Source organism: Megalops cyprinoides, chromosome 20 (assembly GCF_013368585.1).
Source record: "Megalops cyprinoides isolate fMegCyp1 chromosome 20, fMegCyp1.pri, whole genome shotgun sequence".
Lineage (NCBI taxonomy): Eukaryota > Metazoa > Chordata > Actinopteri > Elopiformes > Megalopidae > Megalops > Megalops cyprinoides.
The window spans coordinates 1,749,635-1,772,995 of record NC_050602.1 but is presented as its reverse complement, the minus strand read 5'-3'; the positions used below and the strand labels follow the sequence as shown (position 1 = coordinate 1,772,995).

At 41.0% G+C, this 23,361-nt stretch overlaps 2 protein-coding genes across 4 annotated transcripts in view; both read right to left on the bottom strand.

The window, feature by feature from the left end:
- cdc73 (cell division cycle 73, Paf1/RNA polymerase II complex component, homolog (S. cerevisiae)) overlaps positions 1-7,438 on the bottom strand; it is a 71,363-nt gene extending 63,925 nt beyond the window's left edge. Inside the window, exons 1-7 of one of the 2 annotated variants that reach the window (XM_036553831.1) lie at positions 7,013-7,438; positions 6,068-6,173; positions 5,730-5,799; positions 5,532-5,594; positions 4,260-4,312; positions 3,295-3,383; positions 1,820-2,033 (exon numbers count right to left, since the gene is read on the bottom strand). In XM_036553831.1, the coding sequence (XP_036409724.1) occupies positions 1,820-2,033; positions 3,295-3,383; positions 4,260-4,312; positions 5,532-5,594; positions 5,730-5,799; positions 6,068-6,173; positions 7,013-7,143 (726 nt within the window). In that variant the 5' untranslated portion in view covers positions 7,144-7,438. The remainder of the gene's footprint in view (positions 1-1,819; positions 2,034-3,294; positions 3,384-4,259; positions 4,313-5,531; positions 5,595-5,729; positions 5,800-6,067; positions 6,174-7,012) is intronic. The other variant, XM_036553830.1, reaches the window with a different exon arrangement.
- A 3,576-nt stretch (positions 7,439-11,014) lies between these two features.
- ro60 (Ro60, Y RNA binding protein) lies at positions 11,015-23,144 on the bottom strand. 2 transcript variants are annotated; one of them, XM_036554373.1, is made up of 9 exons: positions 23,014-23,144; positions 18,246-18,848; positions 17,369-17,589; positions 16,931-17,077; positions 16,689-16,826; positions 14,795-14,911; positions 13,793-13,909; positions 13,486-13,632; positions 11,015-12,058 (listed from the first exon to the last, which is right to left on the bottom strand). In XM_036554373.1, the coding sequence occupies exons 2-9, from the start codon at positions 18,835-18,837 to the stop codon at positions 11,906-11,908; spliced, it is 1,632 nt and encodes a 543-aa protein (XP_036410266.1). In that variant the 5' UTR covers positions 18,838-18,848; positions 23,014-23,144; the 3' UTR covers positions 11,015-11,905. The 2 variants fall into 2 exon arrangements, with proteins under 2 accessions (XP_036410266.1, XP_036410267.1); XM_036554374.1 differs by having other exon boundaries at positions 23,038-23,144.
- Positions 23,145-23,361: the final 217 nt, after the last annotated feature.

Sequence of the window (23,361 nt, the reverse complement as noted above, 5' to 3'; positions counted from 1 at the left end):
ATCACGATTATGGTGACCAAAATTATTGTGGTTATCAGTATTATCGCGGTATTGTTAAAATGTGCTGAAAATGTTCAAAAAGTACTGATACACAAACTGAAATCATTTCACCAAGTTTTATATTGAAAACCACAAATAAAACTAGCAGCACTATGCACTTTTTGTTTGCATAAATATTAAAATAATAACATAACCAATACAAACATATGTAAACATATGAAAACTATATCAAATGTGCATTAACATTAAAGGTGGCACCATGTGGCCATGAAAGGTAACTGCACTTTGTCCATATTGCAGATAAGGAAACAGTATTTAAATGTGAGTTTTTCAAAGCACGGTAATGCTTTAATGATAACTGAAATTTGAAACGGTAATACTAACCTTTGCGGTTTACTGTGCAACCGGTAACCGTTTCATCCTGTCACAGTATTTAAAGTGAGTTTTTCCAAAGTGTGGTAATCAACCGCGGTTTTAATGATAATTAAAATTTGAACCGGTAGTACTAACCCTCGGGAATTTTACCGCGGTTTACCGTGAAACCAGTAACCGTTTCATCCCTAACCAGGGATAGCTGTTACTGCGCTAAAAATAGCTATACGATATACCGGTATGGCTAGACAACCCAGCCCTACCTGACAGGTGTGCAAATGACCCTATTGTGTCTTGCTTCAATTAGCTTCCATTTTGTTCTGCATCCCTGAGTCTGCCTCTCTCCTGTACAAAGAAAATGATCACTGGGGAATTGCCGTACAGCTAAAACCTCAAATGTTATTCTTCAATATGCTATCCTCCCACAATTCAATTACTCGCTGGTCAGGACTAACATAACTTTTAAAATACTCAAGAGCTGAGCCACTACAAGGATTTCTGAAATACTGTGCTGACCCAAGAGTGCCCTGAATCAGCTAATACACTTACTGCTCTAATCACATGATCAAAATGTGAGCAACAAGAATAAAGAAAGGCTATCATGGAAGAAAGTACCCAAAACCAAGGATATGACATCACACCTCCAGCCTACATCACCATCACAACACACCTCTGAACTCCATCACCATTACCACCTCCCAAATATGGCACACATTGGACAACAGTCTAATATAGTGTTTGAGGGACCCACATGTAAAATAGTATATATATTTCTGCTTCCACTCAAAAAGTTTTTTTTAACGGAGTGTTACTGCCTGCATGTGAAAAGGTACTACCACATGCAAAGCAAGCTCCCAAAGGATTCAGCTTACAGCACGGCACCTTTTTAGAAATTGCTGACACAAGGATGTAGATTTGCTAATTACAATGCATAGGGGAAACACTGTGACCATAACAACAGTAACTATTTACCTTAACACCATATTGAAGGCAGATTACTTTTTCATGGTTCGATGGTGCAGATACAAAGCACTAATGCCACCATCATGGTCTCACCCCTGGTCTACATCACCAATGACATCACACATCTAGCCTAGCCTAACATGCCTTCCTCTCTGATGGGTGATTTTTGCTGAGTCTTTTTAAATACAATACACAAAACGCTTCATTGCTGTCAATGTTATCCGTCAGCACTGACGCTACCATAGTTAAACAGCCTTTTACTGTCTGCGTGATTGCCCACCTTAGCAATGTCAGCTGGCCTGGTGATATCTTCCCTTTGTAGGCTACTGAATGATCAAATGTAAATTAAGCCACGAGTTGCTGACAAACTACTGCCTGTCATAGACCAGAGTGGACAAACAACGCGCCAATCTCAGCTGTCGCAAACACGCTGCTGCAAGTCAGTGCGCTGGATGTGAACATATCCCCTGGAGACCACACCCACCTTTCCACTGCTTTGTAGAATGGTGGTCCTCGTTCGCCACACTCGCTCCCGGCTCACAATGTCCCTGGTGACGTCCACCTCGGCATCGACAAAGCTCCTCTGCTTCAGGGTGATGTCATCGTCCAGGTCTGTTTTAATCGTTGACCGCTTCTTAGCCATGATCTTGGCTTTGATGGCGGCGATCTTCTCGACAGACATGGCCTCAGACAGGGACCTAAAATCGGAGCAAGATTTACAACTTATTTGGCTGATTTTCATGACTTATTTCACTTCATCTCACCATTTCACTCAAGATATAAAACATAAAACAGCTTAAAATGCTAACACAAAATGCACTGACTGTGTTTAAACAGGCTGAAATATCTGTGTTCAAGTGTCAAGTTAACGCTTGATCCATGGAAATTTTTGAAACAATGAAAAGCACCCCCTTGTGGCTGAACAGGAGAATAAACCTGGGCACGGATAGCCCACCTATAAAAGTACAGCTGTACAGGTAAGGATGAAACTTCCCCAGAGAGGTTAAACTGAAACTGGACTGGAAACATGAAGAAAGGGGGCAAAACTAACAATTGTTTTTTTTACCAGCAAGACTGTCCTCTTCAACAGCACTTTATGTCAAACCCACAAAACTGTAAACTGTCCCCCTCACTCCGATGACACCACAGGGTGTAAAAACTGTTCAATTACCCTGCTGGCCAATGAATAGACAATTTGCTTTTGTGCGAGGTAGCTACGCCGATAGTGTCTTTTATCAGCATGAGTCCAAAGGTGGAGGTGGGGGGGGGATGAAAAAATACAAAGTAGCTGTTTAGCAGTTTCATTGTTTAGGCAGTTTTACTGTTAACAGTGATGATGTTTTGATTTGCTATTTTAGTCGTCAGACAGTACCCTGCAAACAAAGCACACTATTTGATTTTACAGTGGGACACATCACAAACAGCTTGTGCAGCAGAGGTCCAATGTTTCAGCCACACCATTCTACTCTACACTACATACTGCACCCTCCATGTTTACTCTTACACCTCATTAAACCATAGTGAAAATCACGATTTAACAGAAATAATGTCCTGGCTGATTTTTCCCTTTTTTAAGCCTCACCTTAACCTTAATAGCACTATTACAAAAGATTTACTTTGGCAAACAAGTATTGCGCTTACATCATATTTTATTTACAAATAATGTGTTTTATCCCAGAAGTGTAAATTTTACATTACATTGTCGTTTAACACAAACTCTTACCTAGAGTGACACAATTTACAATTTTTACATTTTATCCATTTATAAAGCTGGATATTTACTGAGACAATTCTGGGTAAAATGCATTTCTCAAGGGTACAGCAGCAGTGCTCCAGTAGGGAATGACCTCTCAGTTACAAGCACTGCTCTGTACTACTATGCCACACTGTCACCCTATATGCTTCTTATCGTTATTGTATTAGGCAGATGATGTAATCCAGTACTGTGGTCTGTCCTACCTGATCTGATCAGTTTGCACGATGCCCTCCTTGTGCCCCTCCAGGCGAGCGGCCAGACGCTCCTTGTCCAGTCGTACCCTCTCTTCATCCTGGGGGGAGAGGCATGTCAGTGGCATGCTCAGTGCATCTTGGAAGAACACAAAGCTCAAGTGCATTAAACCGTAAGGCAGGCAGGCTTCACAATTTCCTGCATATTGTCTTTCAAATTACAGGAGGTCGAAATCTTTACCCTGTCGGGTAGGGGCGTTTGATAAGGATACACCTAGGTCAATCTTGAATCTTAGGGGATCTGAGGGGCATGATTGTATGAAAAGACAGAAGCACACATCCCTAGAGAGTCTGATTCATCAGAAAACAGAACCAGAGTAATTTCTTCAAAGGACTTTTTTTTTCTTCAAAAACACAGATCATTACTCTCTGATTGAAAACCTTCCACTGGATGGGTAAAGTGCTTCTTTTGCTTAGACTACATGTGCAAAACCATTTCACTTTTGCAAATTCTGGAATATTTTAGTGGCATACAACCACTGGCATGGGAAAAGACTGAAGGTAAACTGCATGTTATCTACTTTAAACAGTTTACTTGCAGAAAATGTTAACTGTATTGAACACTTTCTTGAAACACTGACATCACATTGTCAGAGATCCCACTGAAACTGGTGCTAAAGGATGCTGGGAGCTTTATCGTGGTAAACACATTTAAAAGCGGTGCTTTAAAAGGGTCCTGCAATGGATGTTATTCTGAAGCTTGTGTATCTGGCACTGACCCCATGTAACAATGTGCCATTCATGGCACTGTGTGAAGAGTCACTAGAAACATGCTCTGGGACAGTCATTGTCAAGGCCTGAAATGGACACATGTGCGAAATGTAAGCTGCACGAGTCACCCTGGGCGGTGCCATCCAATCAGCAACGAAAACAACAAGGTCATGTGAACAGGAGCATGGAGACACAAGGTTCCTTACCTCTACTCTTGGCTTTTTGGCTTCTGATGAGACTTCATCCGCTGCCCTCTTGACTGTCACCAAGAGAGAAAAGTAAGGACCAATCACTAATGAGAAGAACAAACTAGGTCCAGAGTCTACCAAATGGTGTTACACGTATGCAAAACAGTTCTCATTTCTATTCTACAAAAGTCTGGGAAAAGTCCAAAAACCTCAACAACATGCAATTCTATTTGATTGACTATGGCTTTCCACATGCACAGTCCTTAATGTAGCATTATATACACTCACTACAGTACCTTAGGTGCCTCAAGTCAGGTCTCCTCAGGGTGAGTACTGAATACAGCTGTTAATACTGCTTAGGACCTTTAACCAGGCCTGGTCACACACGTGTGCAGGTAGCCAACATGTTTAAAATGTGCACGGTTGAACAACGTGCAACTGTAGCAAAGGGTGAGAGCAGTCACCCCACCCGGCCTCGAACCCAGGTCTACAGGGTACCAAACATGCGACTTTGACCGTGACGCCAAAGAGGCTCATTGGTATGGCAGTCAGAGCACATACTTAAACGTAGCGACGGCACTCCGTCACAGCAACCATGTGATGTAAAAGGAATGCTTCGCGTATGGTCAAGAATGGTTTCAATTTACATCCAAGAAGTGGCAACAGCAATGAGGTTAAAATACATTTTCTGTCTAAATGCAAACTACAATAATGTGCTTGTACTCAGAGTAGCTCCAGTTGTGGAACTTAAGTGTTTAATATGTGGCTAAGATGTGCATCTTGCAATCTCACCACCCTTTTCATGTCGGTTTTCTGAAGGGGCCAATGTGATATTACTATTAATGCATGAAGTTAATGGAAAAGCACAGACATGTGCAGGTGTGTACCAACACAGAATGATACCAAAAGCTGTACTGGACCCAAAGTGTTTACACATGTTCAATGCTGAGGGCTTTGACACTAGTGTGTTTGCCTTTCATGTCACAGTGGCACTATGCATGAAACTCAAATCACTGAGAATTCCAATCAGAACTTTTAAAATAGTATGGAGTCAAGCTGTGTAAACCTGCCTTGAATTCACATAAATCCCTCTTCACCTTTCTGGTTTCATCTCTTTTCGTCTCTTTCCAAAACAAAGTTCAAAATTCACTGCTGCATTTTATTTTAGTCTTTCATCAAAGAACAATAAAACCTCCTGCTTTGCGAAGTTGCGATGTGATGAGAAAACTACTAATGAATTTTCCAATGTGCATACTTTAAAAAATGTAGCACAAAATACCGAACACATACCTTGTGTTGGCCTTTGTAATCCTATCTCTATAGGAGCACTTCTGTCAATACTTGCTGATGTAGCTGTGGAAAAAAGTACAGAGACCTGTGATTTTGGAAAGTGTGCATTTAATTAAAAATATTTTTTCTGCATTCACATCAACATTAATTAACCTGACGATCGAGCATCAGAAACGAGTTCAGTTTGCTCATACTTACAACTTTCTCCATTGAGATATGAGAGCAAGTCCTTTCGGTCAGGTCTTCTCACTACCGGAATGTTCTCTGTCTAGTAGAACACAAAACGTTCACCGGTTTGCAAGGGTAATGAATTTATGGAAATATGAGAGGTAAAAAAAAAACTCAAAAGATTTCAATAGCTGTTAAATTGTTGGACAGGGTGTACATAAAGCACACGTTTGTTACTGAATGCAGCAACGGGCAACTAAATTGATTTTGAAGAACCCAAATGACAAATCTGATTTCCGTGTTATCGAGAAAAGCTTAAAATAGACAAAACCTTTGCTATGTCACCGATTCAGGCAGACTCCACTTACTGCAGCTCTTCGCACATACGACGGGTGAGGAAGGTGGACATTGTTGAGCAGGAAGAGGATAGAATCCAAAGTGTAATATTCCTTGGGTTGACCCTCTTTGCCAGTTCTGCAATATTCAAGTAATATATTCCAGAATTAACTGCAAGAATGTTTCTTTACTCCGTCCACAACACGATTTCACCTCGCACGGTACAAGAGAACAAAATACGCTGCTTCGACGGTGTATACCGACAGGCGAGGAACAGACAGCCACACAAGACGTGAATGGGTCAGGGGTGAAGAGAAGTCAATACAACGCTAGCTCGCAAGCTAACACAATACAGTGCGTTGTCTGAGTTACAGCTGGCAACTTACACGTCGTACACCAGCTACAAATAATGTAAGCAGCTACTCGAAATATCAGTTCTATGTTACTAGCTATCAGTGTTGGATCATGTGTTGTTGTCTGCTTAGCTAGTTGTAGCCACTTAGCTTGTGCGATCGCGGGTGTATTGTCTCATAAAACCACGCAGAGTAAACTACAAGCATGAACAAACACCTACTTCAGCTTGCTACAGTGCCTTCTTTGGCCAACCAGCTAGTCCTGTGATAACTGCGTCTGTGCAATCACAACAGCTAGCTGGCTATCTAGCGTTAACTTGACAGGCAAGGGAGGTAGCTAGCTTTTCAGAAACCAGCGATCTAGTTATAACATCACAAGGTTTTATTTAGATACAACGAGAACCATACAACGAACCTAGCTAAACAATGAAGTAAAGCCACAAACAGTTAGCTACATTGTTAGATTCTTGGTCTTGTGATTAAGAAATAGTTAGCTTGCCAGCCGCTGCCTACAGTGTGAGCCAGTTAGCTCGATCGCTCCATGCTGAACGCAGGGAAAAGTTTTTCTCCAGGATCTAATGTCTAATAATAGCTAGGTAGCGGCCACGGATGGCATTGACATACCCCCAAATGACATAGTTTGTTTTGACATTTTTCGGCCAGGAGAACTCTCCGAAGATAACTTCGTCTCCCTTGGCGACGATTTCTTTTTTCTGGATGTTGTACTGACGAAGAACACTCAACACGTCCGCCATCTTCAGAAGCCTTCGCAGAATGAGATCGCCAGGCCCCAAAGTGCTTTCCGGCTTACAGCGCTCGCACGGTGCGCCTGATCGCAAACCACGCTGCTAGACCTTACAGTACGCTACATCAGAGGCGGCATATGGCTGTGTCTTTGCTGTAATGCCGGCACGACCATTAAACAAAGACCTATAAAATTCCGCACCGTGTTAATCCGTTCGCAAACGCCCACTCTTTAGTGTAATAGAGGTACAGGCAGTCTAAAAACCCAGTGTTTGGGATCTGCTAGTTATTGTGTCAGACATAGATATGGAACTCCTAGATCGGTGCTACAACGGAGTGCAACATAAGAACGGACGAGACCTAGACGGCCGTATTAAACGAGAAGAGTCTTCTAAGTGCACGTTAAAAGCTGCCTGGGTATTATTTGGTTCTACATGTGCATCCGCACAGGATAGCATTATGAAAAGCCTTTTTAAAATGCACCCTAGGCTGTCTAGTGTTGCCGACAGGAATGCAGTTTCAGTCACGAGGAGGGAATAGTAGGCTACAAACTTTGAAGGGCAAATATGTTAGGTGTGTCCATCCCATTTCAAAAGCTGTGTCCATTACATTGTGTCAAGAGACTGCTTAGGTGCTGACAAGTTCGGTGCTCGATTGTGTCATGTACAAATTAACAAAGTCCAGCAAAATAACCTACGCCAACATTGTTTTTTGAAGCATCAATGGAAAGTTCAATCAGAAAATGCTGGATACCAGTTTTCATTGTAATGTCCAGTACTAAGAAATGTAAGGCTGAGAAAATGCCAACCTACATTGCCACCCAGGGCTGCAAAATAAATGGTTGTCTGTCAATCAGTTGGACATCTCATAAATAAACTGGCACCTTCAAGTGCCAAACAGACCCAAGGTGCATGCATGGATAATAACAACTGTAAAAATGTCACATGGAAATGAAATTGATCTTTTTTACATGCACATTAAAGCTTATGCCAACTGAAATGTCAGGGTTTTATTATGTATTGGGGTTGTTTTGCACTTGTGGGTCTGGAGACTTTGTTTATATAAACAGAGTTAGAAAGAGTTATAAACTCCAACTCACACAAGGACATTTTGGCCAAAATGACTGCAAACAGAAATGCCAGCATGATGATGATTCAAATTATTCATTCAAATGAACTTAGAACAAAATAAATATTCCCAATTAATCATCAATATCTTCAGCTCTCAGTCCAATTGAATATTTGTGGTTCAAAATAAAAAAAAAAAAAAAGCAGTTCAAAGACAAAAGCACTAGACCATAAGGATCTAGAGCAATTCTGCTACTGGAGTGGTCAAAATTCTTATTCAAAATTGCCGGTCATGCCGGTGTTAGTGTGATCCATGGCAGCGGAGGATTTATGAAGTAGTAATTACAGGGATTGGAATCAATGTTATCCTCAGTGTCAACTCTTAACAGTATAGTTGTTTTTAAGCAGAAAAAAGATCTACATTTTATATTTGTCTTTCACATAAAGTTTTTGTTCTCATTTAGACAGGGGTATGAATAAATAGATAGGGTACTGTATATGCACTGTAATCGTATGTATTTTAATCGCACAATGTCACTAGCAGGTGGTTTTGTGCTGGGTCTGACTGGTCTTTTACAAGAACAACTGTACAGCATTACTCTTGTGCTGTTGAGTGCATAAGTCTACTTTAACCTTATTGTAAAATAGGAAATATACAAAATACGTAATCACAGCACATTTTAGGTGGATGTCATTATGATGGGTGTAGATGGGCAAAACTTCAGCACCAAAGTAATGAATCTAAATTAATTTAGTTTATATAAACATAGATGATTTTTTCCTGTTTATATTTTTGTTAGCAGCTAAAATAGTTTTAAAACCTTTTTATATCATAAGTGAAAGTTTATTGTAAAATGGCCACATCTGAATTTTAAGGTGTGGCTGGGTCTTTACTGATGGCAAGCTCAGGCAACTCAGATGCCCATTAACAGGGAAGACCGCTCCTGAGACAGAATAGTGCACCCTAATGCTTGCCTGCTGAAACTATGAGCTCCACCAGTAGACTCAAATTACTATTAACTCTATCACCATCTACAATCATCTATGCTCTCTGCAAAAAAACAAGTTCCTTTTAAATAAAATTTTATGCTTATGTTGTGAACTCTTCGGTCATCAGTAACACTTTTGTATAAAACATAAAAATTTGGAGTGGCTTTTTTATTTTAGTGTACAAAGCTTATTTTCATTTTGCCTCTCAAGTTCACAATGGACAACTAAATGATTAAATGTACCCATCAAGGACCAACCAGACTGAGTGTGACAGAAGCAACACTAAGATGATCCAATCAGAAGATACTTTATGGAAACCCTGCAAGATCACACTATAAGGGGCAGGGGCGACGGCGGCGGGGGGTGGCAAACTTGGGAGCTACAGTATGTGTTCTTAGTACCTTAAATGTATTGTTCAACACTTACAGTACATGAGATTGATGTACCCGAGATTTCACAGACGTTGACCAAACCCATAAGCAGTGTTACAAAGACAAAAATGACCTGAACAGAGCAGACTGAACATTCCACAATTACCAGGGAAAAGAAAAACTTTTTAATGAATCTATTAGAAAGGTTGTTGATGTCTAATATGAAAAATATAATACATACTCTTTCAACTGTGACAGCATGTTGGGTTTAGCTTGAACTGAAAACTTCCTCTATAGTCTCTCAGTGATGAGGGCATACAGTACTCCTCACAGTGATGGCCAGTGGTGAACATTGGTTCTGGAGTTGCACAAAAAGTTGAGAGCCCCTTCATTCAAGCAACTGATGTAAGCCTCAAACAGGTGACTAGACCTACCATCTAATGCTTTAATACAACTGAACAACTAAGCTCAGAGAGACAACAACAATGTGGCCCTTTAAAATATAAAGTGGATCTCAAGTTGCTGGTTGAGAATCCAAAAAAGGCTACAACATCAATGCTTCAGTTGTATAGTGATGACACATTTGGCTTTTCAACCTCTTCTTCAAATCCTACAAAGAAAACACCACCTCAGATGGCCTTAGGGCGAGTGTGTGGAGTAGCAAGTGAGTTGCAGGTTCAGATTCACAGACACCCTGCAGCTTATTGCCTGACAAACAAACAGGCCAGCATACTTCTGGAAGAAATCTGACTCAAACACTCATCTGCACATAAAGACCTACAGCCAAAAACTTGTTTTCTTGTCCTTCAAAAAAACAAGTTTGTAGAGGAAGCTGAAACCAAAGTTACATTGTGACATGCATATTATATATATTGCATATTGCATATATAGTGCATATTTTCTAGTCAGGGGGTCAATTTAATGGAATCAAAATGGCAAACCAAAAAAGAGGAAACGATAAAAAGGTTGTGCAATTTATGACCAAAGGGAATAATATTACTTTTGAATTGCCAAATGGAAGTTCTCATTCAACCTCTTCATATCCTGCTCAATCTGTTGTCCTGACTCAACAGACCCCTTAGTGTGAAGCAATACTATTTTTCCTGTTTATTTAACTCATAATTTTGAAGAAGTATAAAGGATTTCAGTTTAAAACACAAATCTAGAGAGATACATAAACATTACAAAGGTACATTCAGTTGTATCCATTACATCTAAACAGTAGTGAAATACTACAGGTACATTAGTTTAAATTAGTTTTGCATAACTAACATTCTTACGTTTCCATTTTAGTGTTTTTTTGAATTCCTCAACAATAATACAGTGTTCCTTATGTCCTAGCAGCCTTAATCTTACCAGACAGTGAAAGAGGTTGACTGGACCATTACAAAGCACAATACAATGATGGAAAATGCCACTGGTAACATATACCAAACATGACATATCTGGGAATGAAAGAAGGTGAAAAGAACAATGGAACTGCAAAAGGAATTTGAAACTGCTCGGAAACAGAGTGATCCCACTGTTCTTGCAACTAAATGTTTTCCGACTGTGCGATTCACCATAGAAAAAAAAAAAAATTACAACATGACTCTCATTGACTGAGCATTTAATACCAGCCATCAGCCTCCTCCACTTTGATAATTGAGTTTTTCCCCCTTGAGCTGTTTGAGCCAAGGGAATGACAGTTAGGAAGGGAAGAAATAATACATAAAAAGCAAAAAACAGGAAGTAAGACCTGACTGTAGACACATATATCCATGATATTATATATCATGGATATCAACATCATATTGTGTTGCAAAAAAACCTACAAAAGTATTGTGTAGTTTACATTCTCTGGCACACAAAAACCTTCATCTATCAAGTGTTAGTTATTAGCAGCACGCATGTAATGTTTTAGCTAAAGGATTCATCTGTTACAGTAAAATCCACCCAGCCCTTCTCTTAGCCATTGCTCAGCTTTTTGAAAAGGAAATCCCTCCTGCATCTCCTGCATCATGAACCCTACACGAAAAATTACATTACAATGTAACTTGATACTCAGACGCTTCCCCTCCCTCCTAGACCCCACCCCCAGTCCATAACATTAACATTGTTCATTTAAATACACAGATCTGTCCAGCCTGCTGGACACAAAATGGTTTAAATCATTTTTTTCTTTTTCCTTCAGTTACTCAGTTAGGCAACTGATATATGCACCATTTAGAATTTAATGTTTACTTTCTTTTTTTTTTGCAAAAGGTTAGTGTTTTTCTTTTTGGGGCACAGTGCTTTACAAAATTCAGTCCACCTCACAGTTCTGTTAAATGTCTGTTTGTTCCCCCCCTCCCCTGGTGCCACTTTCAGATCAGATCCCGAGCAAAGTTGCCGATGACGTCCAAAGCCCCAGAGTCGAAGCCGCAGATCTCCAGCATGCCCCTGTCATCTGGGTCCGCCACGCCCAGGCAGTTTGCAGCCAGCCCGCATACTATCAACTTGGAGTGCACACCCATTTTCTGAAACAAACAAATACATATGCAATAAGGCAGGGCTAGATAGAAAGCCCTGCCTTACAAGGGTTTCTTCCTTTTTTTTAGTTGAAGAAACAAACCCATGTATGGTGGCAACAAATACACCACACAGCTGACAGGGAAAAAACACAAGACATAAGTAACAGATATGTGTTCTACGTTGGGAAAAAAAGTAGCAAAGTACACTGCCAGATCTCGCTGGTATCTCACTAAAGGACATTCTTAATCACTCACCCACACATACAGTAAATCAGTCTCCAATACACGTGAATGGTGCCAGTCAACATGGCTCACAAGATACACAGAAATTTACTTAAGTGGAAAATTTACCAGAAAACTAATCTAATACACAGGGATTGCATACATAATGTGGATGCAAAACCACGCCAAATGTTCTAGTAAAATCAATGTTTGTTTAATAGCCAACTTAACCTAAAACAAAGATCACATGTAGTCAATATCTTTTTTGGCCTTAAAACTGATCAATTGGATAGGTATATATACTGAAAAATATGATATTGCAGCTATTTTTAAAAACAAAGGTTGCAGTTATTTCTGAAATCTACTGATGCTGTGACTTCATGGCTGTCAAGTGCACTGCATGCCTTGGCAGAGCTGAAAGTTTCAAAATCCTTTGAGCAGCCAGCGATTCTCATCAACCTCGTAACTTTGTCCTCTCTGAGGGGAGTGCCAATTGCCATCATTATTCTGTTTTAGAGAGAAAAGTGAGCACATTTGATATGACAATGATGTAAGCAATCCCTGTCAGTTTTGACCAGTCGGGGGAAAATTTGGCTGAATTCCCCACTGAAAGTCTCACCAATAGTGCAGTACTTCAATTCACCATACCTACAGAATATAACATATTTATAAAAATATTTTTGGGGAGACATCCATTTTGATATTTTGACAGCCTGCAGTGGTGTAACTTTGCCAGCATGGTCATTAGTGGTCATTTGCAAATTTTCATTTTCAATGCAATTCAATGTTTTATCATGGAATATTTTTTGTTTTTTATTAATTTTGTCAGCCATTACAGCTGATAAGGTTTTTATTTGTCAAACAAATGGAATTTTTACTAGCCAAAAGCCGGTATACTGGTGAAACCCTAGTATATATGAGTACTCAAGTGTATTGCTAATGCTCAATGTAAGAACTTTGGAAATAAAGTTGCTTCAGGGTTATTTGCTTGTCAAACAGATGACCATGCTGCGACTCAAGTTAACCATCCCATGACCAGAGTTTCAAGCTCAAGAGTAAAGTCAGTTGTGCAAAATCAGAGTTACGTAGTGACTTCCAGAATGTAACCCTTATTCAACTCAAAGACTGCTTGTAATACCAGATCTAAACATACACAAAGTCATGTAGGAAAAAGCTACAGGACATGTGCAAAGTGTTTCACTCATACATACATGTCTGTGCATCCTCAGGGCCTCTGCTGGGTGGACCTTCCCAAACCAGGTGTCATTGTTGGTGAAGACAATGAAGATGTCAGCTGCCCTCTCATTCTCTGTGGCCCACAGGACAGGTAGGGCACAGTCAGTGTTCAGGGCAGGAAGCTGAGACAGAGAGAGAAAGAGAGATCCAAGCATGAATCGCACTGTGTGGTGAACACAAATTGACCGAGCGAGTTTGGTTGCCGTTTGGCGGTTATATCTTCTTTTAGAGATGCTGCAGGCTTCCTGCAATGTCGTCCCTACGTTGTCTGAACATTCTCACCTTGACCAATTCCTCTGTTACTTTTGACAGAGACATGTCTGTGGTGATCGCACAGGGAGATACTGCTCCTTCAGAAAAGACGAGGACCTGGGAATCCACTTCTGTTCGCGTGACAACCTTCAGCCAAAATATGTTCAAAACAAATTAAACACACATGGACCCAGCACTATAAAACTATTTCCATCTCCACAGTCATTGAAATACCAACAAAATTATGGTTCTCTGCAAGCTACTGCCAATCCCAGCAAATTTTGACAGCAGAAATGACAAATGGTTCATACAAGTGTGAAGTCAGGCAAAAATTTAAACACTAATGCAAGAATAGTTTTTTTCTAGTTACTTTACATGGTCAGGAAAAAATCAAGAGGAAGCAAACTGTCACTAGGTGTCTGTCAGAATACAGGGTACTGATATTGCCCACAACAGAGGTTGCAGGTTTCAATCGTGTGCTTCAAATGCTGTGACCAAAGCTTTAGAACAGGCAACAATCTCAGCTGAAAGTTGATATCTTTATCAGCTTAAAGCTTTCTTTGCATAAAATGTGCTGTGCTGTCCTCTGTCTCAAAGGACTACAGACCTATAAACTAGGCATACACTATTTGCATGAATAAAACTGAAAATTTTAAGATGGACTTAAATGTCTAAGGACTCTGATCTTTTGATGTGTGGGAGACAAAATATGTCCAACAAATAAACGCAGCTAAAAATAACAGTGGAAGAACAATAGCAGCAGGCAGCTTAGCTGTCAGGAAATGGAGCCTGCAACTTTTACATTACAATGAAAATTCCTAAGTGGGGCACTGGTATAGTACACTTGAGTACAGATATTCCCTAAACTGCTTCAGTGAACAACTAGGTGCATAAATTGGTAAGGTATAAAACATACTTAGCATGTCTTAAGGTACCTGCTAAGCAAGTTCATAATGTATTGAAAGAATTCTTTGTCAATCTGCAAATACTTCAGCCACTAACTGCTCCTTATTTGGGCAGGCACTGCCTTACCATGGTCACAGCTGCAGCTGTGGTGGCAGCACTGATGGAACTCCCCAACACTGTCGTGTTCGTGGGAGCGCTGACATCTACCCCCACAACAAACCTCTTCCCGGTGGACTCGACATTCTGAGAGGGAGTGCAGGAGGTGGGGGCAGGGGGAGATTGACTAAGTATTTCAACACAACAAATAATCATATACACATCCTTAAAGGGGCAAGCAGGACTAAAATTTAAACTGTTAACAAACAAAGAAACAAGACAAGGTGTTCAACACAGCAATAAATCACATGCACATCCTTACACACACACTTAAATTATTGGTAAGTGCAGAACTGAAATGTCAACTGCTAACAAAGAAACCACAGGCTGTGCACTACTCCCTCCAAAGAACAACAGTAAATTATCTATACATGGACATGAAATGGACAAACAGTTCCAAGCATCAGAGTAGAGTGTAAACTGTTTCATAGCTGATGTTAAGTGTCCACTAGCATTAGCATGTCATTTTGACACAAGGGGTGCATTAGGACATATCCTAATGCAATGTCCAGTTTGTATTGAACATCACACCTATGACCTCACAAGGGACCAGAGAAAATTTTTTTTAAAAGGGCAGAAAACTAAATGTTTTATACCATGACTATCAAATGGTGCATTTCCACCAAGCAGTATGGTACAGTTCGGTTCGTTACGTAACGGTTTGGTACGGTAAACCCTAGTATGGCTTGTGTCTCCACTGCCAACCGTACGTTACTTAATAGGCAGGGCGTATGCTGGATGGCGATTGCTGCGTCAACTAGGTAAGTTGCGTGACATCATAAAAGCGCGCGAAGAACGCAAGACACTTTTGTGTTTGTATTAGGCTGTCAACATTAACGCATTAACGCTTTTTCGCAATTAATCTGGAAACTTTAATGCGTTAATGTTTTAATGCAAATTAATCATATTATCAAGTTTGACCGCAACTTCCTTCCTTAATTCCAGCGCGGATATCTACCTGGCTGAATTACTGAAAGGCGTGGCAAACGCAGATGTGCTGAACGGCAAATTTCATTTTAACCCTTTCGCATGTAACTTATTTGTTATGGTATGTAGCGCGTGTGTTACCTTATATGGTTCGTTATGTTTTCATTTGCGTTATTAAGTTTCTTATAGATTTCAGTTAGCATTTGCTATATTTTTAGAGTTAAATAGCTTTTTCCTCAAAGCCAAAATTAGCTAGAATTTCTCCAATCTAGTGTTCTAATTGCACCAGTTTTAGCATATGCGCTAAACGGCTAATCACACCGGTGTGACCGTACGCGTGAAAGGGTTAAAATGCCTTTGTAAAGTAAATATCCGTGCTGGAATTACGGAAGGGAGTTGCGGTCAAACTTGATCATATGATTAATTTGCGTTAAAACGCATTAATGTTTCCAGATTAATCGTGAACAAGCGTTAACGCGTTAACGTTGACAGCCCTAGTTTGTATTCACGTTGTTGCACGGAAGTGACGACTCTCTGACAACCAATCGATGGATGGCAGTAGGTGTAGCTCCATCCTTTACAAACCGTACCACCGTGCTTGGTACCCCAACAGAAGGGAACCAAAAACCAGCACGGTACAGTACGGTACGCAATTATTCATGTTTTCATCATCAAAAGTTGCGAACCGTACCAAAATAAGCGTACTGTACCGTGCTGGTTTTTGGTTCCCTTCTGTTGGGGTACCAAGCACGGTGGTACGGTTTGTAAAGGATGGAGCTACACCTACTGCCATCCATCGATTGGTTGTCAGAGAGTCGTCACTTCCGTGCAACAACGTGAATACAAACTAGGACCAACCCTTAGTGTTCTTTTTTGGTGAAAACTAAAATATGCTGATAACAGTAATAGGCTCGTCAGCAACAGGAACTGTTCTTACCATAAAACATTTGTAAAAGGCTTTGTCCAGTGCTTGGACAATGTCGTCATCTGGCTCCCATTTCAGCTTCCCTCGATTTCCATGGCCTCTCTTGTAAGTTTGCAAAGTCACCAAGATATGGAAGGGGTGAAGTTTAGCCTGGGGTCAGAAACAATCCAAACAGTGTAGTTATATTTCCACTGAACTGTGGAGATGTGTGGACAGCCTGACAGCCACCCTAAGCAGATGAACCCTATCAGTACCTTTTTCAGGGCCGACTCGTTTTGGAGCCTCTCGCAAACGGCTGCAACATCTGCACTTCCTGGCTGGAGGACCTTGTTGGCAGTCATCTTACCCAGGTTTCTCAGCAATCCTGTGATTGGCATTTCCTTCAGCAGGGCTTTCCACACCTAAAAAAACACAACCAGAGCTAACCCGGTTTGGTTAATCATGTCTCCATAGTCTTCACTGAAGTATACACCTCATACAGATCTCTGAGCAAGATACTGGGGAGGAACATATTGTGCCAGGTGAGGCAGCTTGTAGACAAGAGTCTGAACTGGGAACTGAAGCAAAGTGACCACACCTCTAGCATGCTTGGCCTTGCATCAAACAGAAAACATCCAGTTAAAAAGAGCTCACTGGCACGATCGCTACAATGTCCAAAATAAATGACATTACAGCAGTGTGCTGCTACAAACCTCTTTGGACTTCAGGTGGTTGGTCAGTAACTGCTCTCGCTCCAGCCTGTGCTCCTCTATCAAATGGATGATTTCCAGCTCATCCTCAGAGTGCTTGACCTTCTCCACTGCTTCCAGATACTGGAGGACTTTGGTGATTTCATCCAAATTCTCTTTGCCGCCATACGCTGCCTGCACCTCCTTCCATCCTTTTGTTATATACTTAATGATCACTGTAATACCTGAAATCAAATCTGTTAGTTATCTAATCAAATCTTGATGTGCTTACTTAGATAATCTTTTAACACTTACATACCAAGTCCCAAGAAAAGAATCACAGTTTCCCTTCAATTTAGAATTACTTTTGTTTAAGGAGATGCTTAATCAAAAACAGAAGCTATATTTTGAAATTATTTAAGCTTTATGAGTTAAACTGTATGTTTGCAGAACTGACTGGAAAAAATATGTTCCCTTTAAAACTACTAGTCCCTAGTTCCCACTAAAACTACTAATCTTAGAAAGTCCATCTGGAAAAACAAAATGACAAGACAAATGCAAACAGACGAACCTCACATTTAACTCTGCAAGCATAAACTTCCGAAATTCCATTGTCCAGGGAAAGGTTCAAATTTATAAGCCAACAGCATGGGTATTTGCACACCTTCATGCACACACTGCATCTTCATGGACACTGATTTGGAGCAGGTGCTGTCGAGACTACTGCTTTCACTACCAGTGAACCATTAAGACATGAAAGCCAGTTTATCTGTACAGTGCCTGCTCTGAAGGAATGCTCATGAACCAGCAGACAAAATACTGGAAGCACAACCTGCTGATCGAACGCAAACGGCTTCACACTTGGCATTATAAAATGTGAACAGACAGTATTGGTAATCACCTTCATTTGCAGGCTTCATGTGAGACAGCCTCAGCAGGTCCTGGTGTGACCAGCCGATCCTCTGTTTGTATTTGGTGACTGCCAACGCAAGACTCATGGCGTCTTTTTCATTGTACCAGTCTGCTACAGCCTTCCGCAAGGCCCGCCCCCACATGCCGCACCTCATCACCTCCTTCAGGTCCTTCTTGAACTGGACAAAGGTGAAGAGGTGCGTGGGAGCATGGCACACCTCCTTCACGGCCTTGAAGGCCGCCTGCTTGGTCTTGACATCCGAGTGCTGTGAGCAGACTGCGAGGGCAAAAATGGCGGGGTTCACCCTCGCCGCTCGGCCCTCCTGGCTGAACTTCTTTATCTCCTGAACCACTTCACAGCCCCTGCCCTCCTCTAATAGCCGGATCAGCACCTGTGCATTCTCCACGCTGAGGTGCTGCTCCTTGACACTATACATGCCCGCTTCTGACCCAAAGCACAAAAAACGCTGCAATCGAGTCATGTCAGTCACTTCCCAGCCACTTCCACCTGAAGAGTTCGGCACCTGCACGTCGGCATTTGAAGGACTTGCCTGTGTGACTGGGCATCCAATAGACTCCATTTCTCAGATTCCTTCAAACAGAAAAACAAATGGAAAGTAAAAAACTGAAATGCATTCAAGAAGCCATCTCTGTGTTAGTACGAGAATGTGCCAGCTCTAGTTTTAGTCTTATCTTTTCTGAGACAAATGCTACCTAACCCACCACTGACTGAGTTTAGTTATAAAACTAGCCACAATACTAGATAGTTCTAGCTATGCAATGTGATCACTGAACTTGGCATCGAAGGCATGGTGGAAACTTCAGCCGATATTAATCTGCAATCAGTAACAAACTGTGATGCCTTGTGTAGTTAGCAGAGATAAGCATGTGCCAGCAAGCAGCAGCTGAGACAGACCACCAATTATATACATTTACAAATATTACCAAAGCCACTCCACTAATGGCAGTCAGCATTCAATATAAATAATTAACACGTTGCCCTTCAAAAATGAGCTAGCTATACAGTTTTCCCTCGCAAACCACATCTAACTATATTTATGAATTTAACAAATTGGCACTCAGAAATTTACTGTCAAGCTTTCTATCTACATAGGGGTGTGGGGAACAATGGATCTCCTTGTATGGCCTGTGGATTTATGGTACAATGGGTGTGCCACCATGATTCTGCATCTCTGCAGGTTCCTCAAACAGGATGAATTATGTTTGATGATGAATCAATTTGTGTATAAGAGAAAAGTAACTTGCTAACTAACTTAGCTGTGCTGCTAGCTAGCTGCTATAGATGAAGTAGGAGGTGTGCAACCTAGCAACAAGACTTGTTAGGATGACAATATTTATGCATTATCCAAAATGGAGTTCCCAGTAAACACATTTAAATTTACTAACGTAATTTTGGTTGCATTTTTAAGTAGTCAGGTAGCGATGTTGTTAGGCCTAACAGTTGCCCTAAATGTCAGCAGACTAATTTCTTTGGTGCAATGAAGACACTTAAATTTATAAATTAAGTTCAGAGAGCATCCTGCCTTTCTTGTTATATGAGATTTAAGAATACGATGACTATTTTAAACTGGCATGTGGACGGCTTTTAAAAAATAATTTATACACCTTGCATCACGGGTTATGTTCGCAGTCTTGCAGTTGTGCCAACAACCGCAATGAAACATATCCTCTTGTGTGTTAATGTTACTGATTTGAACTTTAACTGCATTTGTCAGGTCAGACCTAGTTACAAGATCATTCACTGTTTTAACAGTAGCTATACACATTTGACCCTCCGACAAAAGAATGTACTGGCTGAAGTACCAAACTAGTCTAGGGCCCTGTTCACACCTGGCATTAACATGCGTCTTGGGTGATCCGACCACAACAGTGCCAAGTACAGGTATGAATGTATCCAAGACGCATTGAGGACGCGTTTAGATCCGATCGCTCAGACCACATTCGGAGATGGTCTGGGCTGCATATGGCCACATTCTTTTAGCAGTGTGATCGCAAATGTGTCCTGGGCCACACTGAACGACCGCCTACTCAACTGACGTCCTCTGCGTAAGCGGAAGTATGTACTCATTTGCGCGCCAATGGCGTTCACACCGGTGTGGTTAGCTGTTTAGCACGTATGCTAAAACCGGTGCGTTTAGAACAGGAGATTGGAAAAATTAATTTTAGCTTTGAGGAAACAGCAATTTAACGTTAAAAAATATAGCAAATGCCAACTGAAAACTATGAGAAGCTTAATAACGCTAATGAAAACATAACGAACCATGTGACGTAGCCTAACACACGTTACATAGCATGAAAAATAAGTCAAATGCGAAAGGGTTTTAAAGTGCGACAACAGGCAACAACTAGACTTCGCAAGCTACCTCAAATGCTTCCAAGCCCCAAAGGTGTAATGCAATATATTACATGGAAAATGGTATTATGAATTACACGTGAAGTACTGTAGTTCTACAAATAAATGTTAGTAGACTATTGTGGAAGTCAAGATTTACGATATCATGAATATCAAGGGGACATTCTAAAACGCTTGACGTGGCTTAACGTTCCAAAACTGTGATCAACGATCACATTTCTCTCTCATCTGTCAACAAAATATAACGTTAGCATTTTAAATAAATATTTCCGGACTAATGGTCTGTCACCATGTCAGTAAATTTAAACTACTGCTTGCACTCTGAGTATATAGAGGTGTGTGTGTGTGTTTGTGTTAGTACATTTTGTGTGCAGCCTCTGCTGTTTTCTTACAGTCATTGACCTATACCTGATAACTGAAATCTCATAATTTTCCTTTCACAGTATCAGCCAGAGGAGGGTGTCGACCAGGAGAGGCAGGAGCAAAGGTAGCAAACACATGCACAGCCAACCATATCAGAAGCTTTTCAGAGGCACAGAAAATACCATGCCACCATTCTTTTTTGTAATGTTAATAGTTGTTTCTTTTTATTATTATATATAGGCCTATTTCTTAGTTTCATATTTTTTTCATGTCTTGGCTGGGTACTGCAATTGAAATGCTGTACCATCATAAAAAGTTGATTGTTTGTAACTAAGCACAGTATTGTTTGTTTTAAATACTTTAAGGCTACATGCCACTGATGTTTTTTGTAATGTTCAAATGTTTTTAATTAAGGAGTGTATGTTGAAGTACATGGGATTTATTGTTTTGTTTTTGACCGTGGTTTCGAGTTCAGTATGGAGAATCGTGGAATTTCACTGGTATTGGTATCGACTACTAAATTTCTGGTATGGTGACATGCCTAATCTAGCGTTTCTGCTTTTTCCAACGATAAACAGAATTTAACAAAAGATCAGCTGCAGCTGAGTGTGGGGTATTTAATTTCAGTGATGAACGTAATCTATCTTGCTAGTCAACTAGGTTTTCATTTAGAGATACAACACACACTATTTCATAGTGACAGTCATATCAAGATTCGTTCAAACAGACCTTTAAATAATGTGTAAATTTACATTTGCAAACGGAAATATGTACGTGTTTATTTGCGTATAGAGCGGGGAAGTGAGATCCGATCACAAGTGGTCACTCGAGACTCATGTGGAGACGCATTTTTATGCCAGGTGTGAACAGACGTACTTAGAGCTGTCCACTAGCGATCAGCTCACCCAAGACGCATGTTAATGCCAGGTGTGAACAGGGCCTAGGACTAGCAAACTAGTCTGGGACTAGGCTCTTCATAACCTGACATGCTTTGATCAAGTGTAGTCAGCGTTAGCTGATTAATGAGGTATCCTTACTCCGTCAGCAGAGACGCCTTCCAAATGACTCCAGGACAGTTCTACAGTGTCTCCCCCACCCCCTTCCAGCCCGCCCAAGGAAGTTTTCGCATGGCGTCATACGGTGACTTCAGTAAGGAGGGTAGCTTGTGTCGGTCGAAAGGCTAAATAGTTTAGACTATCAAGCTAACAAAGTAGCAACATAACCACATTTCTGATACAATGTGCTTAGGTAGCTAGCGATTTGCACTGGCAGATTAAATGAAGTTAGAGAGCTAGCGTGCCAGAAAATTGAAAAGCATCCTCCATCCCTCTTTGCATTTAAATATCTGGCTAGTCAAAAGACGGCTAGATATGTCAGCATTTCCGGCCCAATGAAGGAGACAAGCCAGTCAAGCCTACCATCTCCGATGTCACTTTCCTATGTACTAGCTAGCCACTAATTTCTTCGCCAGTCAGCTTTTTATCTAACGTTACTGTAGCCTGCGCTTTACATGTAGCTGACATGACTAGCTGCATTCTATACCCCACTAGGTTTGCTGCATACATACCTTGTCCAATAACTGAAAATTCTAGCTATTTTAGCCTGCTATGAAACCAGGGTAGTTAACTAAGTAAGACTGTGTGTTTGCTGTGTTTATAAGAGAAATTAAGAATTAGCTTCTATTCATGTTGTGTCAAAGCTTACAAGCGAACTAGATTCTATACAACAGCTAGCATACCGGTGAGTAACTCGGTGACTGCAGGATGCTGTAGTTACTCTGAGAGGTATTTGGCTACATAGCGATCACTGCATTTATTGCTGTCGGATCCGGGGCTTGACTCGATGCGAGACAAGGAGCCAGCTAGCCAGCTCCAGATTATGCTGATTACACTGAGTTAGCGAGCTCGATACTGATTAGCTACAGCTTAGCAATGCATTGATGATGCTGGCAAAAATCGAACATCCGATAGCTGGCTAGCTAATATCTGCGGCGGCTATCACCAAAATGCTGCTACTTTACCTTGATCTTATCTCCAAAACGTACCGGAATCCGTTTGCGTTGTCCTTTTCTAAGAATACAGCGATCTCTAGCAGTCTATATTCAGCTATTTTCACAGAATGCAAGGGCCTCCCCGGAGTCGCCTAAACCGTGACAACAAGTGGCCGCGGTGGCTGCTGGGAGAGGAGAGCGCAGCTGTTGTTCTCCGAATGCATGCGCTGCTCGAGTACCACCCCGGCTCGTGCACATTCCTGCGCTGGAAGACACTAGTTATACCATTATTCTCAGCACACGGAAGTATGACCGTATATCTGTGCATGGTCAGTGCGCTAAACCGAGTGTAGTTTCGACTTCTTTACAATCGTATTT